Source organism: Parambassis ranga, chromosome 8 (assembly GCF_900634625.1).
Source record: "Parambassis ranga chromosome 8, fParRan2.1, whole genome shotgun sequence".
In the NCBI taxonomy this organism is placed as follows: domain Eukaryota; kingdom Metazoa; phylum Chordata; class Actinopteri; family Ambassidae; genus Parambassis; species Parambassis ranga.
The window spans coordinates 6,051,273-6,075,286 of NC_041029.1; the positions used below are offsets into that span (position 1 = coordinate 6,051,273).

The 24,014-nt window shown below is 43.6% G+C and overlaps 1 protein-coding gene across 5 annotated transcripts in view; it reads right to left on the reverse strand.

The window, feature by feature from the left end:
* Positions 1-550: 550 nt before the first annotated feature.
* The window catches only part of cep112 (centrosomal protein 112), a 74,135-nt gene continuing 50,671 nt past the window's right edge, over positions 551-24,014 (reverse strand). For 4 of the 5 annotated variants that reach the window (XM_028411734.1, XM_028411732.1, XM_028411731.1 and 1 more), the window contains 6 exons: positions 22,300-22,362; positions 18,808-18,957; positions 9,457-9,546; positions 2,741-2,842; positions 1,116-1,180; positions 591-651 (listed from right to left, as the gene is read on the reverse strand). In XM_028411734.1, the coding sequence (XP_028267535.1) occupies positions 630-651; positions 1,116-1,180; positions 2,741-2,842; positions 9,457-9,546; positions 18,808-18,957; positions 22,300-22,362 (492 nt within the window). In that variant the 3' untranslated portion in view covers positions 591-629. Of the gene's footprint in view, positions 656-1,115; positions 1,181-2,740; positions 2,843-9,456; positions 9,547-18,807; positions 18,958-22,299; positions 22,363-24,014 lie in introns of all 5 variants that reach the window. The other variant, XM_028411730.1, reaches the window with a different exon arrangement.

Genomic DNA, 24,014 nt, shown 5'->3' on the forward strand with positions numbered 1-24,014 from the left:
GTCTCCAGGGTTTGGAGACACGGCGGCCATTTTGTGGACTGCAGCGTCTGAGACGTTCGGCTCGAGTTTGATTGGAGCCGCTGGTAAAACAGAGGCAGAATCACTGGGGCCGAAGACTGTAGCCTTTGGCCTGAGGTTCTAACAATCAACTTGTGGTGCTCTTTATCTGAACCAACCACAACCCCCCCCCCAACACCACCAACACCACCAACTACTATTTACAGTTCAAATGGGGGGCTGGAGAAGAAAGATGATGCGAAATAGTGATGGGGGAATTCAAGGTCGTTGACTGGAGCCAATCTCAGTTTACATGCATGTTGTGGTCATAAAAAAAAAACAAGGGCACCAGCACAACTTCCCCTAATTAAGGGGTTAAATAAGAGGCATTGGAAAAAAAAAAACTCATGCTCTGAATGTAGAAATAATAAAAAAAAAATGCACGACAATAGAAAACGATGCAAAGTCTTTTATTAAAAACAATGTGTTTAGTCAAAAAAAAATCAAATGTCAATAACACCAAGAACAAATTAATAATGATAAAGTGAAAGATGGCCTGTCCACTTTGTAACAGGTGTGTAACAGTCAGTAATGCTCACATCAGAACGGAGTCCTTTGGGTCATGGTGTAGGTCAGCCTGCGGTTCCTTCACTGCTACCTGTGCAGAGAGTGAGAGGTGCGTTATCCTAATATTAAATCAATTAAACTGACATAATAACTCAGGTGCATCAATATTAAAGTGTATCATCACACTTTAATGCTCTGACTGACTGCTGCTGTGCGATTCTTGACACCTCGGTGAGTACGGTTGAAACGGAAAAACTCGTTATTTACTGACTGACAGTCCTGAGAGACGTCTGCAGAGATGAGAGCAGCATCATCGCTTGACAAGGCCTCTTATCACAGCGCACGTATATAGATGCTTTTCATAAAGACATAAATGGCTCTTACAGTATGATGGATGGGAGCACTCTAATGAATCTGCAACATTAGCAGCATGCGTACAATCTAAGGAGCGCTTCTGGATCTGCATTGTTCCGCGGCATCAACTTCCACATGAAATATGCGCAGGCATGTGTGCTCACATGTTTCAATACAATGAAAACAATGGCGCTAACCTCCTGCTACGACAGGCATCCAGGTCTTCCTGTAGCAAAGAGGCCGTCTTCTGAAGAAAGTTAACCTGAAAAGGAAACAGGCCATCATTAAAGTGTACTGGCTTCGGTTACATGTGTAATCAATATGAAGGAGCCAGGAAAGTGGAGAAGGGTTGAGGGCTTTGTATATGATGGAAAACTATAGGAGAGTGGCAAAAAAAAAGCCTTGTTGGAGATCCCTGGGCTCAGAGGGCACACTGAGACCAGGTTAGTTAAGGTTATGGCGCCCCAGGAAGGAGCAGCACCAGCCTTGTTGTTTAGCTAAGAAAAGTGCACATTTATTTATGAAGTGTGTGTTTGGCTGAAGTGAAAATAAACCCCATCTACATTTACACTGCATATAGAGCCTGGCAGAATAATCACAGCTCCAAAAGAATCTGTATTGTTCTGGGACTACCGTACTGGAGCCGAGGTGCATTCCTTTCTGTGGGGGAGACCTCAGTTCAAGTTCTGGCATTTCATTTGGCACCTCACACTGGTAAAGTATATGCAGAACCCCACCGAGATGCGGTCGGATGCCTCCCAAGACACAAAAACTCTCTCTACCTTTTTTTTTTTTTTTTTTTTAAACTATGTAAAAATAATGCACTTTAAAGTGCAAAACCCAAGACAGCGTCAATGAGCGGAGAGACCGCTCTGGTCATGAATTACATTTTATAAACATATCCGATCACAGAGCTGTGGTCAGAGTGCTGAAATAGGATCCTGGAAGACCTATTTGAACAAGGCAGGGGTTTATGATGAGCCCATTTTCACAAGAAACATGCACTGCTCTGTCTTGTTATTGTTACAACGCAATTATTTACAATGTAAATGCTGAGAGAGCCCTTGTATTAGAAAAAGAGGAAGATGAATGTGGTTCTGCGAGTCCTGATGGAGAGATAAAGAGGTTTATGACAAGGATTAAGTGCTACACTGAAACCGCGACCATGAGATCTGTTAAATGTAATTCAAACAGAAAAAGTCACATCCACATGCAGGAGAAAGTGAAGAACGGGAATAAATGCAGATTACAACCGCCTCCCCTTAGGCCCCGTTCACACTGGAGAAAGTCATTCCAGCTAGAGTAGGATTGAGCCCAGACAGCCTTTGAGCTGGATGCGTTCAGACCTATTTTCAAGTCTGGCTAGCACACACTTGTGTCCGCACTCAATCCGGCTTTATCCAGCATGTTTGCGGTCCTCCAAACCACTAGGTGGCGCCTCGTAATATACAGAGTCCGTTCACGCCGCGTGCCGCGTGTGCACATGCGTCATGCGTTTTTTTGTCCCGTGTCGCGCCCCGTAAACCAGAAGTAGCATGTCGCTAGCCGGATTCGCTCGCCACATTTGCGTTCACACCTGAGCCACATTTGAGCCAATCCGGCTAGATCCACCCACGAGAGGTGGATTGAAATCAAACTGGATACAGCCGGATTCGAGGTGTTCACACTTGGAAAAAAACACATCTGGATTGATCTGGATGTGGCCGAATCCTGCTTAAGCCACATTTTTTTCCCCAGTGTGAACGGGGTATTAGGGTACTGATTCAGCACCAGTAAGAACAACACAAAAACAAGTTTTGACATCTTCATGATCAGTTCTCACCTGAGTTTTCAGGGACGTGATGGTGTCCTCCAGTTCCTGTCTGAGTTCAGCTGGCATCAAACCTTTGATTTTCTCTTCGTACTCCTGGCGCACCATGGTCACCTGAGGACACGGGGTGAGGAAGCGTAAGGACAAACCCAGACAATGCATCACTGGAAATGTTTTATTTTGCATAAAGTGCAGGGAACTGCTCATCATAGCATCACTGGGTTTAATTCTGCAACAGTTGCAGGCTTAAGGCTGGTTATCCCTCACATACACCTGCACGGGTACATTCTGGCCTGCTGTGTGTGCTTGAATTTGACACATAAAGGCTCATTATTAGGCAAAAGAACAGCTTTAATAAACTGGATGTGTAGTTCTTAGTATCATTGGTGACTAAAGCTGGATCCATACTCCGCGAGACAAAGACATTTTCCCCCCCTGCAGACGTTACGCCCACAAAATGACGTCATTTTTTGTCTCTGACCGCCCGCTGATCCGCACTCCTGTGCACAGGGTCCGGGCCGAACTTTGTCTTTCAAGGCTGTGCGGAAACCATGCTGTGATTGGTCGGAATTTATTGTGGGCGTGATGAAAGTGGAGAAGCGCAAGAGCCTCTCCAGGTATATAGGTAGGTGTATAAACAGCACTGATTCAACAGATTTAGATAAGACCATACTGGTTTTGCATGATGAGCAATAAAAGAAAGAAAGAAAGGCAAGTCAGGGTGATTTGTCACCAATAACTCCAGACAGCCATTCACACATTCCAGATGGTGACTGTTATTACCATTCTATATACTCCTACATACCCGGGCATAATAGGCTCGTTAACAATGTCTGTATATCTTTGCTATTGTTACTTTTAATGTCGCATCTTCACAGCTCATCACCGGACAGTCTGAAGTATCGCAGGCACATTGGAACACAGTAGATGTGCAAATGTGGTCATAAAGGCACAAACACTGAATCTTTGCTATTGTTACTTTTAATGTCGCATTTTCACAACTCATCGCCGGACATCTCACGCTGTTGCAGGCACCCTCTCTGTATAATGCCCTCTTGCCATGGCACAAGTCCTTGTGGTGTGTTAAAAAACTCAGTAAAGTCTTTCCTTATAGTTTAGTGGGCGGGCCGTATGAGGAGTTCTGCACACACGCGTCTCGCGGAGTATGGTACCTCAGTGCGGAAAAGACCTTTTTTTTGTATCTCTTACCACCCGTGGAGCGCGTTCTCCGCTCTTTGTCTCGCGGAGTATGGATCCAGCTTAAGTGTTTCTATGCACTGACATACAACTCCCTCTGAGAAGGCACACACACACACACACACACACACACACACAGTCTGTGGGTATCCCCTCTTTATTCATGGCTCAGAGTATTCCCTCGCTTTTCACAGCTCCTTCACATCTCCACAGGGGGTCCGCAGACTGGTTCGACTCGCTCTGCACAACACCCCCCCTACTGGCTGCTGATGACTACAGCTAGGCTCTGACACAATGCATTTATGGGCTCAACACAGCTGGGTTTGGAAGAGGACATGCCATGGTGGAGGGCAGGACACATCAAACGCAGCAGCAGCTCAATAGCTAGCTAGCTATCTCCACCGGGGAGGACTGGAGGAAGTCTGTCTGGGGCTAAATTACACTCCACTAAACCAGAGTCTGATTATAGAAGTTGAAAAGGGTTTGGTTAGAGCAACCCCCCTCCTTTTAGTTTAACCCACAAACACACATGAATGGACACACACACACACATATATAGACATGAAAACACACACATGCATACACAAACACAGAGCCTTTATTGTATTGTAAAAGCATTTACAGCATTTTGAAGAGTTGTTTAATCAATTAATTTGGAGCTTGATGAATAGTTTAACAGAGCTCCGGGAATTAATGGGGCCCATGAAAAGCAACAGTCTTCACCCACTTGTTTCAAGGTGTAACCAGGGGAGAGTCTGGGAATTTTAACTGACCATAATGTGTTTGACAGAGCCAGCTAACATTAAGAATATCCCCACCTCTCATCAGTCCAGTCTTTCAAGTATAAGTACAGCGTGAATTAGGTGAAGGGAAGAGAGAGAGAGAGAAAAAGACTGGTTTCCCTAAAATAATCTTCCTGTTGTGGATTTAACTGATTGTTCTGGCTTTGGCTAATTAATCTTCCTGGGCACAATGAAAGGGATTGGGAAGCACATCAAAGCAACGCTCAGTATAAATGATCCCAACATGAAGCAGCTCACTTCGTCTCGGCACAGTGTGCAGTAGATTAGTCTGCCACAACTTTGCCAATTTATCCGGCTCCTTCTGCCCCATTCATTTTCAAGTGCTGGACCAATAACACTGGGTCGAGAGTCCATCAGTTTACACAAATATGTCTGATTCTTGCTGTGTGAGAATGAAGTTAATTTGAAAGTGACATTTTCACACAAGTAGCAAAAAACAGGTTTCAGAATCTTTAATTTAAATGTCGGGGGAAAACGAGCTAAAACAACGGGAGTGCAGATTTTCTAAAATGTCTATCTCTATCTATAGCAGCTTCTGTAGTCATAACAAAATGGCAAGCCAAGACAAAACACACTTCGCTACCTCAGACCATAGCAATAAACAATGGTTGAATAAACACATCCTTTACCAACCACTCTGAATATAAGTCTTAGATTCTTCAAAAGCCAAGTTCCTTAGTTTTGCATTCTTGGGTCATGTATGGTGCAGTCACCGCAGCAATGAGAGATCCGCTCAGCCTAAATTACAAGCTCCTTTGTGGCGACGCTGTCTCCATTTTCCGTCCCCATACATACAGAGACGGGCAAGGCTGTAACAGCGTATTCACACAGAGACGATGACTGGATACTGTACATACAGTTGTAAAGCTGATCCAGCAAGAAAAGACTGGCGAGTTCTCTTCAACAACAGAGTGAAGCTCAGACTAGAACCGATATGCTGTATGATACAAAGAAGCTGGAATCTGTCCTAACGACTTCACGGTAACCTGCAGCGAACGGCTGACAAAGAAATTAAATAAGATTGTGGGGCCCGACCAATACACTGATATGGGCCTGATACTGGACTATAACAGATATCGGTAACTGTATGGATCCAAACTTATCCTGAGATTCACTCCATGCCAGTGATGGCAAGGAGAACCCTTTAAATGTAAGAATCAACTACAGACATAAGGGTATCCAGGCGATAGCAGTGCATCTAACAACGCAAAGATCCTGAACTGACAGTATAAAGACTGTATATGATTGAAAGCAGCTGATATATATCAATATAGGATTGTATTTATAAAGATAAAAACAGAAAACATACGCTTAGACTAACCGGGAGGGAACTATGCAGTTTTCTGTTTTCTCCATTGTAGCAAAACACAGCGTTTCCAATTAATTCCAAAGCGTCTCTATCTAGAGCTTGGCCATTGTTTAACTATGCACATGTGTAGGTGGAATGAATCAACAGCAGCCTTTTTTCAACAACACCTCTGTTGTGGAAAACTATGCTCGACTAACAGATACAGAAAAACCCAGACACCGTAAAGTATCACATTTCTAACTGCGTTTCTCAAAAAAAATTCAAAACAGAGGCAAAGATGTCTGACTCGTTCCCTAAGAGACATCGTTCCCGCCGCTCTGCATTCTCTCTCCCCTCCCAAGGTCCCTCCTCTCACATCTCTTATTTTCTCTTTACGAAAACACACATTTTTCTCTTCTTTCAACATCTTTTTATAGCAAAGGCATGTTTGTTTTTCTGACAGGTGGAAGGAGACGTGTGACGCCATCTGAAAAAGAGGCTCCTTCACCATTAGGACAGATGTTGAATGCCTTTGAACAAACCCCTGATCAAACCTTCTGTGAGGGTTTTTGGTCATTGACAGACTCCAGATGCAAGCACTAGGATAGAAAAGAGAGGAAGGGAAGCACAGGAAAGAAAAAAGTGTGCCACTGTTTCCCCCAGCAATGACAAAAAGGACTTTGACTTTCAGAAGAAAAATCAGGTTTCATCTCCACAGCTCCTTTTAAAATGTGACTTTGTTTGTTCCTGATGAAGTGTGATTCTCTAGTCTTGAAGACTGTGAGGAGCGGCAGTCGTTTTCCCCTCCCAGTCATCTTAAAATGACAACATTTCATCTATATATAGTCTTTTTAGATTGCGGTTTTGACTTTCCCTTGCGTTTGGTACCGTCACATGGCGTGGTTTTTGACAGCTGCCAGCAGAAAGGAACAAGCCCTCAACACTTTCGACGTTCAAATGAAGTTTGTCACATCGTTGGGAAGCCTGATGTATGCTAATGAAGTTGGTGTGTTTGTGTGTGTGTGCAGGATTGCGTGGGACGGGCTGGGGGTGAGGGGGAGCTGCTGCAAAGTCATTTTTTTTGATATATCCCCTTGTTCCAAAATGACAAAAACCTTGTCAGGAACAAGAGGTACATCAAAAATGACTCTAGTCACGAAGTTTGCACCTCCACATCCACTGAGTTTGCACTCAGTGAGCTCACCAAGGAGCAATTTGAATTCAAAAACACTTTGCTGTGAGAGAAGGGGAAAAAAAAGCACAAAAACAAAAAAAACAAAAAGACAGGAAGAGATTAGAAGTGGCTACGGATCTTAGTGCAGTTGTTAGAACTATGGGATAGATCGGTGGCTGCTGATGTAATGTGCCTCAGCAAGTTCAACTCCTCTGCATTTTTATATCTGAAAACAACTACAGGAATGATTTATTCACACCACACTCCCATGTTGCAGGAAGATACATCTCTGAAACTTGTACAGATCAACGTGCCCACTGTATCATTATGTATTTATACAAAGAGCTGCACTCTTCCAGCATTCTGCTCCCTCTCTTCAAGGAGAATTGAACCGTGCAGTGAGCTGATGATCTGCCATTTTAGAGTGGGGGAGCCTGCGAGGGCCCTGCAAGTGTTAGGCAGGCAACATCTGTGTGAAGTCTGGGCAGAAAAGGCTGTGTTTGCATGTGAGGGATCGGATTACAAAGACACAGCTTGGCAAATAAAGTAGGGCAATATCAGTGTGAGGAGATGTCCTCGGGGTTAATGTCATAAACAGAAAACAATGCATATACATGTATGATGCAAAGAGAAAAAAAAAACGGGGCAGCATTCAGTGATGACTCACATGGTGCTCTTCACACATACAAATGCAATAGCATAGTGCAACAGCAGGTAGTGACTGGTGATTGAATGATAAGGAGCAGTGGTATATATGGGTGATTATAAGGAATAAAGTAATATCTGCTGCAACACATTCTCTCTTCTGACTCATCACACATGGATGCTTGGTCAAGTTCACTACACTGACAGTTAGTATTGGCTAGACATGAGTAACACCTGTTCTATGAGAGACAGCTATTAGCTTTGGACAGTCATTTTGACCATCTATGCTGCCTCTGATGAGGTCATGCGGTATGTGAAGTTAGCTGCAGCACCTTATTACAAAAAAAGGGGTTTACAACAGACTTCAGCTGCCCAAAAATCCAGATCACATTTCAGCTCTTTTGGCTGATTTACTTCATTCTGATTCTACTATGGCTCACTTCCTGTTTGTCTCTTTGCTGCCAGATTTGTCACAGCAAAAAAATCTGTGATAAATTAGTGAAATGTGTTTGTGGCAGTGAATCAAGAACTGTCAAGCACCCAAAATTGGAACCAAATGCTTAGTCAGATACTTAGCCTAGTTTACTCATTCTTTGCTTCAACATATTGCCTGATTTAAGTCATATTGTTGCAAATTTTATACCAGAAATGTATATTTCTTACTAGCACCAGTGTCACAAATGGCAAAAAATAAGCTTCAGGCACAACAGTGTGTGTAGAGTTGCAGTGGACTAAAGTGCCTTAAAAGAAAAAGAAACGCGCACCATCTCTGTGTCTGCTAATAAAACATACATGTAAAGCTAAAAGGGGGCAGTTTCAGGGTTCAGAAACAATATGCAGCTCCTCTGGGACTGGGTCACTGACCTAAAAACTGACACTGACACCTTCCAACAGATTTATGACGGCTGGACGCTGAGGTGTGTGACGAGTGTGTGAAGTGTGTACAAGGGTCAGTGGGTGGATCAGAGGGTAGACATGAGAATGAATGCCTTTGGAGTACATACCGCGGCGCAAAAGACAAGCTCCTGTGTGAGTGCAGTCATTAGTGCTTTCTTCTCTGTGTGTGTCAAGGTCAAAACAGAGCCTGATTACAGGGCATTCTGGAGAACTGTGTGTGTGTGAGAGAGAAAGAGAGCACACAGAGGCTTCCCTTTTGAACACAGGCAGTGGTGGCATTCCTGGCCCTAGGCGCTGCCTCTTGAAGCCAGATCTCAAGGAATTTGGGAAATGTGTAAGGGGACATATCTCTGGCTCTGAACAGGAGAACAAGAGACGGGAGAGTGTTGAAGGGAGGGCAGGAAAGGAACTATATTGTTTGTCATTTGTGGCCCCCTGGAGTATTTAATAAGGATGGCAGGGGTTTGTGACATCAGCTGATGGAGGTGCAGAGAAGGATGTTGAAAAACTCTGGTTGAGGACTAAGCTGTATAGAGGTTATGTGGGCAAGATGCAAAAAAAAAAAGTGTGACGAAAGAACTGAGGGTGGAGGGTTAAAAAAGGTTCATGCTGGGCAGAGAGAGAGAGTGATGCAATGATAATGGTGGGGTGTAAATGAGTCTGGATCTGCCTCTTTTGTTCCGGCCTGATCAGCGTGAGAAAGAGATAGTGAAAGATGGTTTACCTTCTCTTCAATCTCAAGCTCTTTGCTCAGCAGCTTCTTCTCAGAGCTGTGCAGCTGTCTCTGTAGACTTTCCACCTTCTCCTGCAGAGCCTGAGGGGAGGGAGAGACACCGAGTCAGCTGACTGACAGGAAAAAGGAAAACAACTCAAAATCTCTGCGCTGTAATGAGCAAGTGACACAAACTGATAGACATTCATCTATACATTGCAGCTCCACACTCAAGAATCTACTGTTTAATATGGATCCGTTGACATGGATCCTGCTGCTCTATGAGCCTGCAGGTATTTTCTCTGTATAGGCGCTTCTCGACAGCTGATGTAAGTCACATTTAGTAAGTGTAGAATTTAAAGTTAGTCAGGCTTAGTTTTGCCTGCAGGAAACCGCAGAATCATATAGTCTGCTCTGTCAGAAACTTCCTGTCCAACAGTGGTCAGCCAAGATGCAAGATGGCAGGTGTAAAGAACTCGTATATGCACAAAGCAAACAAACAGAAGGGAGGGCCGTGAGAGACTGAGGAGAGATGCAAGCAGTCATTGTTCTGTGACTGCTAAAAGGCTAACAATAAATCCATGACAGTAATTACAGCAAAGCTGCCCTCATTAAGCTCAAGTGTATTTTTAGAAAAGGGCACTAAGAAAGTTTTCTCCCTTGTGGAATTAGGATATTTTCTAAGCTTTTGTAAAATTCTTATTCGTTTTTATTGGAGGCAATAACAAAGATACACAGCATCGGGAGCTAATAAAGAATTTAATCTATTTTTCTCAGGCAAAGAAGAAAAAGAATGCAGTGCATGTGTGTCCGCTTAGGGCAGATTTTTTTTTTCCTCTGAAAGTGATAGCAAGGCGCAGTTCCTGCATACAACGCAGAACCAGATGTTTAGGGTGCACATATGGACACTTCATCTTTGATTAGTCCGCACGGAAAGCATGAGCCTGCGTGTAAGTATACGCACGTGCACCTTAACGGTAAAGCACAGACACGCATTTACACTTCCACACACACACACACCACCAACAAGTGTGTAGAGCACTGGCTAGCATCAATACCCCCCCCCCCCCCCCCCCCCCAGAGCTGAGCGAGTGGGCCAGGTGTTGGCTTGTTGATTCTTGGAAACACAATCCAGGTGATAGGCATGACCGCCTGATCTACAACCCACTCCACGGACATAAATCACACAAGACTGTAAAGCTTCAGGGCCAGGATGGAAAGAAATTAGATACAAATGTACTTAATTAACAAACGTGAACAATCAATACTATTAATATCATGATCTACACACAAACACCCAGAAATTTAAACACATGTAAAACTTTCATAAATATGAACACTCTACATCATATCTGCGTAAGAATATCTGTGATATTCATGTATACAAATCCACAAATGCATGTTGTGTTTAGGATCTGGTGAAAAACTGGGACATCTCCACACTCATAAATAATATAAACAGCGGATTTTTTTGATGCATACATCGTGATAATGCAACACGTTTGTGGCTGGTCTCACTCTTCCTGAGGTGACTCTGCTCAGCTTTCAAGCCTGAAATCTACCCATTTGCTGCTTGCGGCTTTAATTTTTGGGCTGCTTCCTTCTGTTGAGTTTTGAACCTCCAAATTGCTTGTGGTTATACTTCTACTTCATAGAGTACCTCCTTCCTTTGCAGTGACACATTTAGGCCTCTGGCAGAAGGATTTCTAGATCAACATTAATCAACCATCATGATACTAGAGGACGATGAGGTCAGATTCAGCTCTTCAGCATGAAAGGAAGCTGCTTTCCTGCATGGTTATCATATTAATCAGAACATTTCTCAGCTGGTCACGACTCTATCATAACACATAACTACATCAAGTGTAACCCTCTTGCTTTGGATTTCATCAATTCATTTTGTTGGAAAGCAGGAAATGCATTTTTAGTGAAACCTTTCCCTGTCGATGGTCACACTAGACCAAATATCCAGATTAATTCAGCGCACACAACAAATATATAAATATATTAAGAGCTGTAATTCAACACATTTTCTCACTTTTCTAACAACACCTCACTCAGGCGGCGTGGCGGAGGAAGTAGACCCTGCCAAAGTACCACCCTCTTCTAAAAACCCTCTCTTGATTCCCTGAATGGTGACGCAGCATTTGTGGACACCATCTTCTGGGAAATAAGGCTGACTGGAGGGCCTCGCCAGTGACGTGTTCCCGTCTTTCTTGTGGGTTTCACATTTGATGTACTCAAAACACGTCTGAGGGCAGAAGTTCAACCGTTGTCATTAATAGAATCATATGGGATGATCGTGCAGATGAACAGAAGTGCCTTTGTGAGTCAGAGAGAGTTTTGGAAAAAATGAGTCCTTATGACCAATAAATTCAACGTATTTTATGTTAAATTAGCAACAGATTTTGAACTATCTTTCCTTAGGGAGAGATATAGGACGGGGGGAAGACACAATACACAATAACACAAATTGGAAAACAAAAAGACAATTGTGACAATAGCAAGAAAGACAAAGAAAAGGGAAAGTTCAGAGTAAGCAAGACACTGAGGAGGAGGATGGACATGAAGGAGAAGAAAACGGCGACCGAAGTGAAGAGACAGAGGCAGTGGTGTACCTACAGCCCTGCAGTCAGGAGCTTGAAGGCCTCTCCATCAGCAATGTGCCTCTGCCTTTCATACCAGACTTTGGCTCAAAGGATTAGCGAGGCACACGCGCACACAAGCACCAACAAACACAGTGCTCAGAGCGATCCGTGCAGGTATAGGCATGCATTAATATTAACAGCAAAAGTTCTAAAAATGTGAGTGCTTCACTCAGTCAAATGAGTGTGCAGTTAGTGTGCCACATGCACACAAACATATACACACACGGGCACACAGACACACCAGTGCCTGAGTCATCTTTCCTGGGTGGTCCTCCTGCGCAGATAAGGCAAGCATGTTTCCCTAGGGTGAAGTAAAAGCAACAGAGGGCAGGGGAAAAAAAGCAAAGAAGAAAGAAGGGAGGGAATAGTGGGAGGAGAAAAGGCCAGGGCCAGGGGCCTCTTTAAACTTTGTGTTTTGTTAGGAGCTGAGCTACTCTTCATGTGCGGCGGGGCCTTCTATTTGCAGCGTGCTGTCAGAAGTTTCTCCCAGAGTCTGGATTAAAGAGATCCTCTAATGACACTGAGGCTGGACGACTTCAGACAGCAGCAAAAACCTCACACTGCACCGCCTCCAGCCAAGGATACACACACACACACAAGCAGTGTAAGAGCAGATACATACACGAGAGGCACAAAGCACACAGACATACATAAGCAAAGATATCGTATATAGACTGCGCCCGCCCACACACACACACACGCACACACCAGCTTTAGTAGAACAAGGCAGTATGTGTGTATGTATAGCTACTGATCTAATAGTAAATAATAAAGGAGGTGCTAACCTCAAGGAGCGTTGGACGGCCAGAGAGATGAGCACAGACTCTCTTTTATCTGCACTTTTATCAAAGGACTGTGGGAAAGGTAAAGAAGTGAGTGTGGGAGGAGGAGGAGAGAGGTCTCCCTCCTGAGGTGTTAGAGAAGAGAAACTTTTGCTTTTGCTGTCTGTCTTTCTGCGTGTAGGAATAAAAAGATGTGTTTTAGCAAGTCGACCAGGACAGCCCCTCTGAAAGATAACACTGATATTGGTGTGAATTGACTTGCTTTCAGCGCTTTGATGCTTTTCAGCACTTTTTTTTTTTCCGAGAGTGGATTTTAAAAGTGGGAAGATCCTGTGATGGCAGCTGCAAGAGTGGAACTCTCCTGAACGGCAAATCGAACAGTTATCTCGTCTTTTGCAACATGCGCACATGTCAGCACAGTTATGGAGGCTTCATTTCTACTACTACTGATGAAAATAGTAAAACAATTGCCACCCTAATGAAGACATGTTGCAACCGAGCTTTGCCCACAGGGGGAACACACTGTTCCGTCTCTGTCTCTTTCAGCCGCTGAGAGCTACGGTAGAAAGAGAATAGGAAACAACCCTGAAATATGCACCATATGCCTGTTGTGTGTGTGTGTGTGTGTGGGCATTCGTACATTTATTCTGTTTATCAAAGAGTATATCATTTAATGGATGTTAAGTTTAGCAAAAGTTGCAAATGCTCCAGCATCCCAAAAACTTGACAACACTTTATAAAACATAGATAACTAGTTTAATTGTTCAGCTTCTTTCCAGAAAAAATATTCATGGCAAAACAAGAGCAGGTAGCAGGATGTATATATTTTCAACACCAAATTAGCATTTAGCATCAATGTGGGAATGTGCTGAGAGGATCCATTAGATGTCTATGTTCATTTTTCTGTCTTTCTGTGCACGTTTTAAAGTTGTTGCTCTTATTAAGTTCCAACACTTGGACACAATATGTAAGCCACAACAACACGATCACACAACAATAAGCCAGGCAGGGTTGTGTTTCAGTGTTTTGTAGTGTGTGTTTGTAGGATTCTTCAAACAAGGACACACACCGTATTTCACGACCGTCTTTGAAAGAAGCATTAGGCCTGTGGTCTGGTGAGTAATTTCCATTTGTTGTCTGTTATTGGACTTGAGCCGTTATACTTCCCACGTTCCCTTGCAGTATCCTGGAATGTTATCTTTCTCTCCCTACTTCCAGCTCCTCTCATATCTGGATCAAACGCTGCTGGGACTCTGCCCACAGCCAGGAAAGTCATCAATCAGCCAACACAATGCACACACATGGAGTATGCAGCACATATACAGGGACATAAAGGTCGGTGAATACTTACACAAGAACATGAAGTAGGAGAGAGAGAGCGAGAGAGAGAGAGAGAGAGAGAGAGAGAGAACTTGACTCACAGATACAGATATAAGATTACATGTATTTGGCTAATAAGCAAACAAAACTGCACTTCCTCAAGTGGACACTTGAGGCTCACTCCAACAGAGAGTCAATCCTAATAGACCTCCATGTTAAATTTACTATTATGAAAGCCAAATAACCACAATTAAGGGACTGGCCATGACAAGTGGGTGCTGTTTCAGATCACAGGTTGCCATGGTTATGCATTTAACTGCCCTCCTCACCTCCACTGCTTTGCTCATATTTGGATTAACTGGATGTTAGACAGAAACAGCTGGGTGAAGCCACCACACTGAGCTTCCTACCCATCATTCAGAAGGGTCCACAGAAGGTCCTTTATTTATAACTAACAAGGACTTCAGATGCACATCTATATCTATCTCTATCTTTTTGTGTTGAAAAACACACACTGCACATTTTAAAAATACTGCGCAACCAAGCACAAGCAAGACAAAGATGAGCCGAACAATGGAGAAGGAAAAAAGTTAAATCGAAAATGAAAGTTGTTAAAGCAGTACTCTGTGTGTCTGTACACACAACAAAAGTGTCAGAAACACAGATGGTTAACGAAGTTTAGTAAACAAACGTGCAGTTCAAGGTTGACACAAAGAACTTGGATGTGTTGAAGGACATGGCCAGAAAAATGAACAGAGAGGACTATAACACACACTTGCATACACAGAGTGATTGAAGCAGCTCTTTGCTTCTGCCACACAGAGCATCCAGCACACCTGTTCTTGATCCACTGCTGCCATTCCTTCCCACAGGCAAAGTCATCCTTTCAACCCCTTCAGAAACTAATGCATATATAACTACAGAACTACAGACAAACTGCAGCGGCTACAGCTCGCCCTCTTGAATGTGTACCAGTACATGTTTGTGTGGCCCCGTGTGTGTCTTTTATTATGAGTCCACAAAAACCATGGATCTAGATTGCATGGGCTGTGTATAAATCTGTGACCAAGAAACACGGTGCAGCTCATACATTCAGTCTCATCCTCAAACACTGGGAGACAATGGTCACTGTTGCATTATGTAATGTGTCTGCTGTCACTTCACCCACAGGACACCACAACAGGACCTTCCCTTTGACTGGCAGTAGAAACTACTACTGGATCAAAGGTGTGCAACTCTCTCTCTCTCTCTGTGTGTGTGTGTGTGTGGAAACACTGGGTATGTGGGTGTATGCTAGAGAATGCAACACTTTTGAAAGGTGCACTGTCGAGACAAGGGCCCTAACTCAAAGGTATGGTTGTGTGAAAGCTTGAGGGAGAGAAAGGTACAGATAAAGACTTAGTGAGGAAAGTGTATGTAGGCCCATGAACAAGTTATAGGTGTGTGTGCGTGTGCATGTTTGCGTGCGCGGGTGGCAACATTCGGCAGGCAGAAAGACAGGAAGCACTGCTGTGGGGAGTAGGAACAGCGGTGCTGATCAAAGCTCAGGCGGGTGACACTATGGGCGGAGTGCCATTGTTTATTCACCAGCCACCTCTCCCTTTTGGCAGGGTGAGGTGAGCATGTGTGTGTGTGAGTGTATGTGTGTAGACAGACATAGAGTTTGAGACAGAAAGAGTTCGAAGATACAGAGTTGGAAAGAAAGGGGTGCGAGAGAGAGGAGACAAGGCCTGTGTGTGTGTGTGTGTGTCTTTGTACCTTCCTCTTGGCAGGCTAATATGGGCTTCAGTTCTGTCAGATTTGGCAGCCGCACATTTCAGGCACATGCACACACACACACACAGACCCAAAAAAACACAGTGAACATGGCCACACAAAAACACATCATGTTTTCATGTATAATCTTAATAACCTCACCTTTAAACTTCACATTAAGCACAGACCCTGTGTACAATCAAAGGAAAAATGTGTTCTCGAGTGCTTTAACTAAAAACCACATGTAGGGAAACAGATGACATCAGGAACTTAATAATCCTCTAACCCAAACTCTGGCTTCGTCCCAAATGTGCTACAGCGGCCCTTACCTGATATGAATAGACTGGACAGATGAAAGCAAATACAAAGCTTTCATCTTGCTTTCACCTTCCGCAGTCCTTTGACACCGGCCCAGTTCCAATGCATTAAAACTGCCCACTGCTGCCTTGCCTACTGTTATGAGATAATTGGTAACCTAAATTTAACCTAATCAGGAAGAGTGGGTCACTACCTCGGCTGATGCATTTCACATCCGAGCAAATGTATAGGACACATAGGTAACAAGTAAAACGAAGGGGAATATGACATTATAGCTTACTTTAAGGCAGTGTTTAGGGTTACAAGATTAGCAAACAGTGCAAAATTATGGTGAACTGTCCCTTTAATGTGAGAGCCTAGAAATATTTAGATGAGAGGCTCATTGATGTGGACGGGGGAACATCCTGTTCACATAACGTCTTCAAACTAAGCGTAGGGAATGTAAAGCCACACACACTCATAAGCACCCATGCTTATTATATGTACATACACACACATAACACTCTCCCACATACATATACAGGAAAAAACTCAGATAATGAGCATACTTAACTGTACTACTGTTGTTCTAAAAAAAGGGCTTTACGAGATACAAAGGTCTCTGCAGCTAACACCCACATTTAAGAAGTCCAAGTACAGTAGAGCCACAGAGGGAGCTAAATTCAGGCTAGAAACAGCAGAATGGGGCTGGTGAGGAAAAAAAAAAAGGGACATCTGATCCGGTGCAGCATGCATTCGGAACAACTGTTTTGGGATTATCCCAATTCAAATGCACGGCTAACTTTGATGTTATTTTCTTCTCCTCCCATTGTCTGAAGCCCCTCGCTCTCTTCATAATCCGGGCCCTTTGAAGTGAGCAGCATGGAAACAATGTCAGCAGGCGACACACTCCCTCCGATGGCCCACTGACAGCTCGCCGCCGTTTCTTTTCTTTTTTCTCTCTCTCCCCCCCCCCCCCCCCCCCCCCCTTCCTCTCAATCCTCACACTTCCTCCATCCTTTCGGTGCCTCTCCCTCCCTTTCTTTGCCTTCATTGTTTGCAGTCTCACCCTTTTCCTCTCCCTCTTTATTAAAGTTTACACCAGATCTTTGTTTTGTTTCTCTTTATTCAACTAATCTTACCTTCTCTTCTTCTCTTCCCGTATGTCTGGCCTTAAATAAGCAATTCAAACATTAATTGGAGTCTCATTAGCAGGAGCCTAATACAGTGGGGGGATCATAATAATGAGGACACAGATAATGGAAACAGAAAGCTGTTGTCTGGTCCCTACACAGATGCCAGGGCCTGTGATTTGTAACACTGCTGCAACAAGCAAAAACAAGCATGTGTATTGGGATATGGCATAGTCACAAGCTACAAGTGTAGAGAGTCACTTAAAATGTCTTAACAATGCCATCGTGTCAAAGACAAAGACTTTTTGACAATGTTTTTGTACTTCAAGATACAGTCAGATCAAGAGAGGGTTAGAACAATGCTTTTCTGATAGATCTGGACTGAAGGTAGTACCATCAGCCTTTACTGCTAAATAGAAAAACACAGCACTGAGGTGCAAGCGGTCTGCTTAAGGAAAAAACACATGTATGAGAAAAGAGGGGTGAGCCTGGGCTACCAGGGCCCAGAAGGAGACGAGATCTGTGGGGAGGCTAGCAGACCTGCCTCCTTATATGAGGCAGCTACAGCCACAGACAGACAAGGTTGTGTTTGGAAACATGTCCCGACCCCGGACACAACAACTCTTTATTTAGTGAGCCACACCCAATCAACTGCTCCTGCGACTGTGTTCCAGCCGTGTTGCTAAGGAAGAGGCTGAATAAAAAAAAAAAAAACACACCATCTACACAGTGTCAGATGATGAAATAAACTAAATATTGCTTTTTTCTACATTATATCATCTTCCACTTCTTTGACAGAAAACATGTGTAATTCAACCAAGTTTAGGAAAAAAAACAACAACATCCAGGAGTCTGGATGTAAAGCTCAACTGTAAAAGAGAATGACATTAATGATGAAGAGAGGCCCTGACTTAAGAAGCGGGGTGCAGCAGACATATTTATGAGGTTCAGCCAGACACTGAGCACACAAGCCACTTAAAGACACTATAGAGTTTGCAACTAGCCATAAAAATGACAGAGCACATGCATACAAGCTGTGACTGCGCTGTAACAAAAGAAAAGTGGCCCGTGTCTTCTCTATAAAAGTCAAATCCAGACAAGGCTGAGAGAGGGATGAACTTGACAGACACACCCCCTTCATTCTCCGAGTCTAAAGGACTGTATCTGTATTCAAGCGTTTGCTCCAGTTGCCTTGCTTCAAACACTTGAATGAAAATGATCGGGATGACTGAGAATCTTCATTGACAGACTGTAATCTGCAGAAAGCATTGATAGAGGACAGGACAGCAGGAAGACAGAGAGGGCTTTTTTTATTTAAAAATAATGAGTTACTGTTGCTTATTCAGCTTCCTCTGAACTACAAGTGTTCTTTAAAGCTCTTGTCAGAAGAAGTCTTTCACACTGATTCAGAGAGTGCCTAACACTGACCTTGTTGGCCTGGTCTGCATGGTGGGTAATGGTCCTCCTCTCCTGATCCCAGCGATCACTGGCCTCCTCGAGCTGCTTCTCCATTGCCTGCTGCAGACGAACAGCCTCCTCCTTTGAGTCACATACAGACGTCTGAAGCTCTGCAATTAGCTGTGGGGAAAAAGGTCAAGTAAGATGATAACAAACTAACAAAATGGCCAACCTGCTCTAAGGATAACTTTTGATATGCGTAGCTAATTAGGCTATATGTACTTTCGATGCTTGTGTTTGAAACAAGCGGCTCATTAAAACAATCAAAGTGAGAAAACCTGTTGCCAGAAGCAAAATGCAAAATATGTACACAAAAAAAAAAAAAAACGCTAAATGAGAAACTTATATCGGATGGAAAATGCATTTCAGATTTGTCATGGCTTTGGATGGCAGTAACAATCACCTTGAAACACTGTGTTTCCCAGACTAATGTCTTTTCTTGAGACAAGACAGAAGACGCAAAGAAGAGAGAGAGAGAGAGAGAGAGGAGAGAGAAAAAACAGGCAGGAAGGAAAAAAACAACTTGGTTTTTGAAGAGCAGAGTGACTTTGTGTTGGTGAACTTGCGGTGCACATCAAGATGAAAAGGAAGCGCCTGGGCTTTGAGAACCTCCAGTCAAAATTAACATTCTATTTAAGCCACTGTCAGAGAAAGGCAGACGAAAGATGAGAGAGAGAGAGAGAGAGAGTAAAAGAGAGAGTGGGAAAGAGAAAGAGGTGGTGGTGGGAGGGAGGAAATGCTGCTGCTGCTGCTAGCTTTGGGCTAGACAGATAATTGTTTACTGTGTTCAAACTCTGGAGGAATAGCCCCACTGGAATCTGCACACTGTGTGGGAGTAAGGAAGTTAAAGCAGTACAGGTCGGCCACAGATAGAAAGAGACGGTGAAGGCGGGGTGTGTGAGGGGAGGGGAGGGGGCTGATGGGGAGATTAGGCTTATTCTGTCAGTGGGACAGCCACATAAAAGCAACAAATGGACGTTATTATGGGACATAATCATTATTTTGCAATATGGAATCCCTGCATCTGCTGGACCTCAACATAGCGAACTCAGCTGCCAGCTGTGTGTATTGCAACCCGTGCACACACACACACACACACACTCACACGATCACAGCACCTAGTTCTCTGTCTTACACAGAGGCCCTTTAAAGACTATAATTGGTCTGGTGAGACTTGTGTATTTTTCTAGCCTGCTAGTAGTTTGTTCACCTATTTGTAGGTACTTTGCAATGTTTTAAAATTAATTATTCACGACTTGAATACACACATACACACATTTTAAATCTAAACTTACTCCAATGTAATGAGAGGCTGCAGCCTATGCTATCTTACTGGTATACCTTGAACATGTAATCAGTAAATTAATTTCATGTTTTTGGCCACCTGATGAATTGAAGCCCAGTATTAACACATTGTGGTGGTCCGAATCAGCACCCTGTGTTATTTTTTAAACAATAATGAATGAAAATAAATAAAATAAAAATAAATAAACCACTGGCATTGTAATGAAGTAAATAAAGGTTAATTTGCATGTGAACTTCAACCTCTCACATGCTGTGCCTCCCATGGAAAATTCTCTCCACCTCCTACTTACTCTCATCATGGACAATGAGGGATAAAGTAATGATCTCCCAGCAGTACCGCAACTACCACCCACTATAAGCTGATCATTAAATGGGAAAAGAGAGAGCAACTCTATGCAGTTCACAGGTCACCCAGGCGGATCATTCAAAGCTTGATGCTCAACACACTGGATTGAACTGGAGGTCTTTTTTCACAGCCGGTTCAAAGCAGGAATGTTGTGTTGCCTCATTTCTCTGTGTGAAAGGTACTACCTTAGCTGCCTTTAGGTTAGCTGAATCAATTTCTGCCACTCTAAAGACTGGCATTCTATTTGAAAGCACACATCATGAGAGGTAAAGGCAGTATAATGGGGGGGGGGGGCTTCTCACAATGTGAAAGAGTATTTGTGTGAATGAGAAAGATAGAGACAGACACAAAGGCGAGGAGGATGTGTGTGTGCATGCAAGGAAACATATACCCTTATGTGGTGCATCTCCAGTCCCCTCAGGATAATGTATGGCATGGTATGTTTTTAATTGGGCTATTAGCCATGCAGCTGAGCTCAAGAGCGATGCCCCCCTGTCAGACACTGAGGGGTTAACAACTGGGGTTAGCCTTTGAGGTTCAAAGGCCTCTTGTTTACATTTGGCTGAGTCGCCCCTAGGGGTAAGGCAACAAAAACCTCTAGGGTCCACCTTTACCTTTTAAAACAAAGCCGCCAAAGCCCATGACAAATTAATCCCGCATATTAATAAGTTCGCACAAAACCCACATCTTCAGCATATATCCCTGGGTTTCAACAAAAGCTGCTGAATTCTGTGAGACTGTTTTTAGTGTCAGTGTTGTTTGTTAAACCTGTGCCAGCTTTGTTTTCCCAAAGCAGAGGATTAAACACTTGTTGCTCGTCTGCGGTGGCGTACTGCACCGCCAAAGCCAGCAAACATGGCTGAACTTTCACACAGCATCCGGCTTCTTTTGAAGTCAAGCATTGTGTAACCTAATAAGCTACCGTTTTCTCACAACATCTGCTTGTCAACCCCGCTTTCAACTCGAGCCTTCGTCAGCCAACCCAAAATGGGGGAGATTCAAAGAAGAGAAGAAAGAAAGAAAGAAAGAAAAACACCCCCCCCCTTCTGTGGGTAACGAGGTGCAATTAAGGGCAAGTGATTGCAATATTTTAGCTTGCCACATAATCAAGGAAAAAAACCTTTTCTTCTATAATATAAACACTCATTGGGGAATTATAGATTTTTAAAAGAACTACCTCAGCGTTAAATGGTCTGAGGAGACAGGAAGTGATATTAAACAGACGATCCACCATTCAAGATAGAAATATGGAGATGGTACTATGAGCTAGTGCTTTGTCTTGGACATAGTGCTATAGCTTCCTCTTTGTATACTGTCTGTAAAGGTTAGCAGTGTCTGATCCTCATTATTTTCATGACTGTTTTGTGAATGTGATGAAGCCACTTGGGGGGGAGTAGCGAAACATCTTCACAAAATGAGTCCATGAGTCCAATTCTTCATTAAGACATATATTTACATGTGCCCTTTAAATTATATGTAGATATTTTATTAATATAGCTTAAACAGCATATTTTTAGGGGTTAGCTTCAGTTTCCTTTACTTTAAGACATTTTGTAAAAGCTGCAGCTGCTGGACACTGACAGTGAAGCTTCAGTACAGAGCTTCAGTGTGTCACAAACTGTGTGTATGCAGCTTGTGTTTTGGCATGAGGGTAAAGGTAAGGATGGTTTACTGCATGTTTAGGAGGCTGGGTGTGTTTTCTTGCTGCTCCCTATCGGTACATTTTTTCTCTTCTGTCACACAGTTGAGTAAAAAAAAAAACAGGGATATAAAAGACGAGGAAAAAAGGGGCAGAACAGAAAACTGATTACCTGGGCATTCTTGGCAAGCTTCTGACTGTACTCCTTCTCAATCTGCTTCAACCTGCTGTTGGTCTGCAACAAGAAGGAAAAGGGGAGTGTGAGAAAGAGATATGCAAACACACAAAGAGAGAGAGAGCAGTGAAATTCAATCTTCTGTTAGGAAGTGTACAGACACACATCACCTTCCCAGCCTCTCAATGCTCACACACACACACACACACACGCAAAGACACACTTGGGTTGACCTCTGCCTCCTGGCAATGCGTCCCTGCGGCACAGCCCTGTGGCCCCTTGGCACAGCGCCTGTCCCAACGCTCATGTGTGCCAGCAGGTATAGTGACGAGCATGTCGCGCAGTGGGCACCACTCCCCTTTGATCCCCTGCCAACAATTCATCACTTAACAAGAATGGGTGTGGGGTGTGAAGGGGAGGTGGAAGGGGGAGTTAAAATGTTGCTGCCAATTATGGGGCGAAAAAAAAAAACAGTGAGATGATCAGGAGAAGCTGAGGGAGTCAACAGGGTGGGGACAAACTAGGAGTGAATGGAGACTGTTGTTAGAAGTTTATTGAGCATTGCTCATCTCTTTGTTTTTTTGTTGTTTCTCTATGGGAAGCTGGCCAGCTGGAAGCAAAGACTGTAAGTGTCTAATACAAAAACTGACTCCTTTCAGCTTGCTGTGTTGTGATGCCAGAGTTAAATAAGAGGCTGAACAGTGGAGTGAGATAATTAGGTGTGAAGTGCTGGAATTCCACTGGGATGTCAATGGTAGTCTGTATAGTTGGTGACATCTACATACAAATACTGTAACAAGGTTAAAGGGGTCAGTTCAAAAACAGGCATCAACCATTTGTTTTGATTTATGCATGCTGCTTTTGGTATGGACCACATTTACAACAGTCATCTCATGCCATTGTTGTGAAAGAAAACTTTGAGTGACCTCTTTTCAATTCTTAGAAACTCCTTTCAAACAATCAGTGGAGGGTGTGCATCAGAAAAATGCCAATTATAAAAAAGCAGCTATGCAAAGATTTCTTTAAATATTTCTGCAAATTTCCTTAAAAATGAAGTTAACCTGATTCTCACACACACACACACACTCCTCATGTCCTGACAGCCACTGACAGATAGGCAACTCATGAACAAACACTGTTCCATTGAACGCCCCCCCCCCTCGAAAGCCGTCAACACCTCAGCCATGTTTGGACTCCGCGCCCCATCCAAACACTTCCTGACAAACATCGCTGTCCGCTCTGAACGGACACACCTGTCACCACGGAAACACAAAGCCATCACCAAGGATACGGGCCTGTCTTCCTGCGCCAGGACTCTTTTGAGTGGCGGCCCGCTCGTCCCTAGGGGCCCTGTAGCAGCTGATGAGAGCGGGGAAGACAAAGAAGGGTGTAGAAAAGGCAAGAGAAAGAGCTGTCTGTGGGAGAGGGGCGCAAATGGAGTCCTTCTATGTTCTTCTTCACAGCTGACACGTTTGTTGTCAGGATCTCTTGTACAGCTTTCTCAAGTGACAGTGCGGACTTTAGTTTTTAGCAACAAAGCTAGATTTCTTGGAAAATTTGTAGTTGATATCTTTGTGACCCATATTTTGTGGTTAGAATGTTTTGCCAAAGTTCTACATTATCATCTCGCCTTCAGTTGGCTGAGAGTTAATGAGGTGTGTACTAGGCTGCACATATGCATGTAAGCTCACATGTGAATGTATTCATGGAAC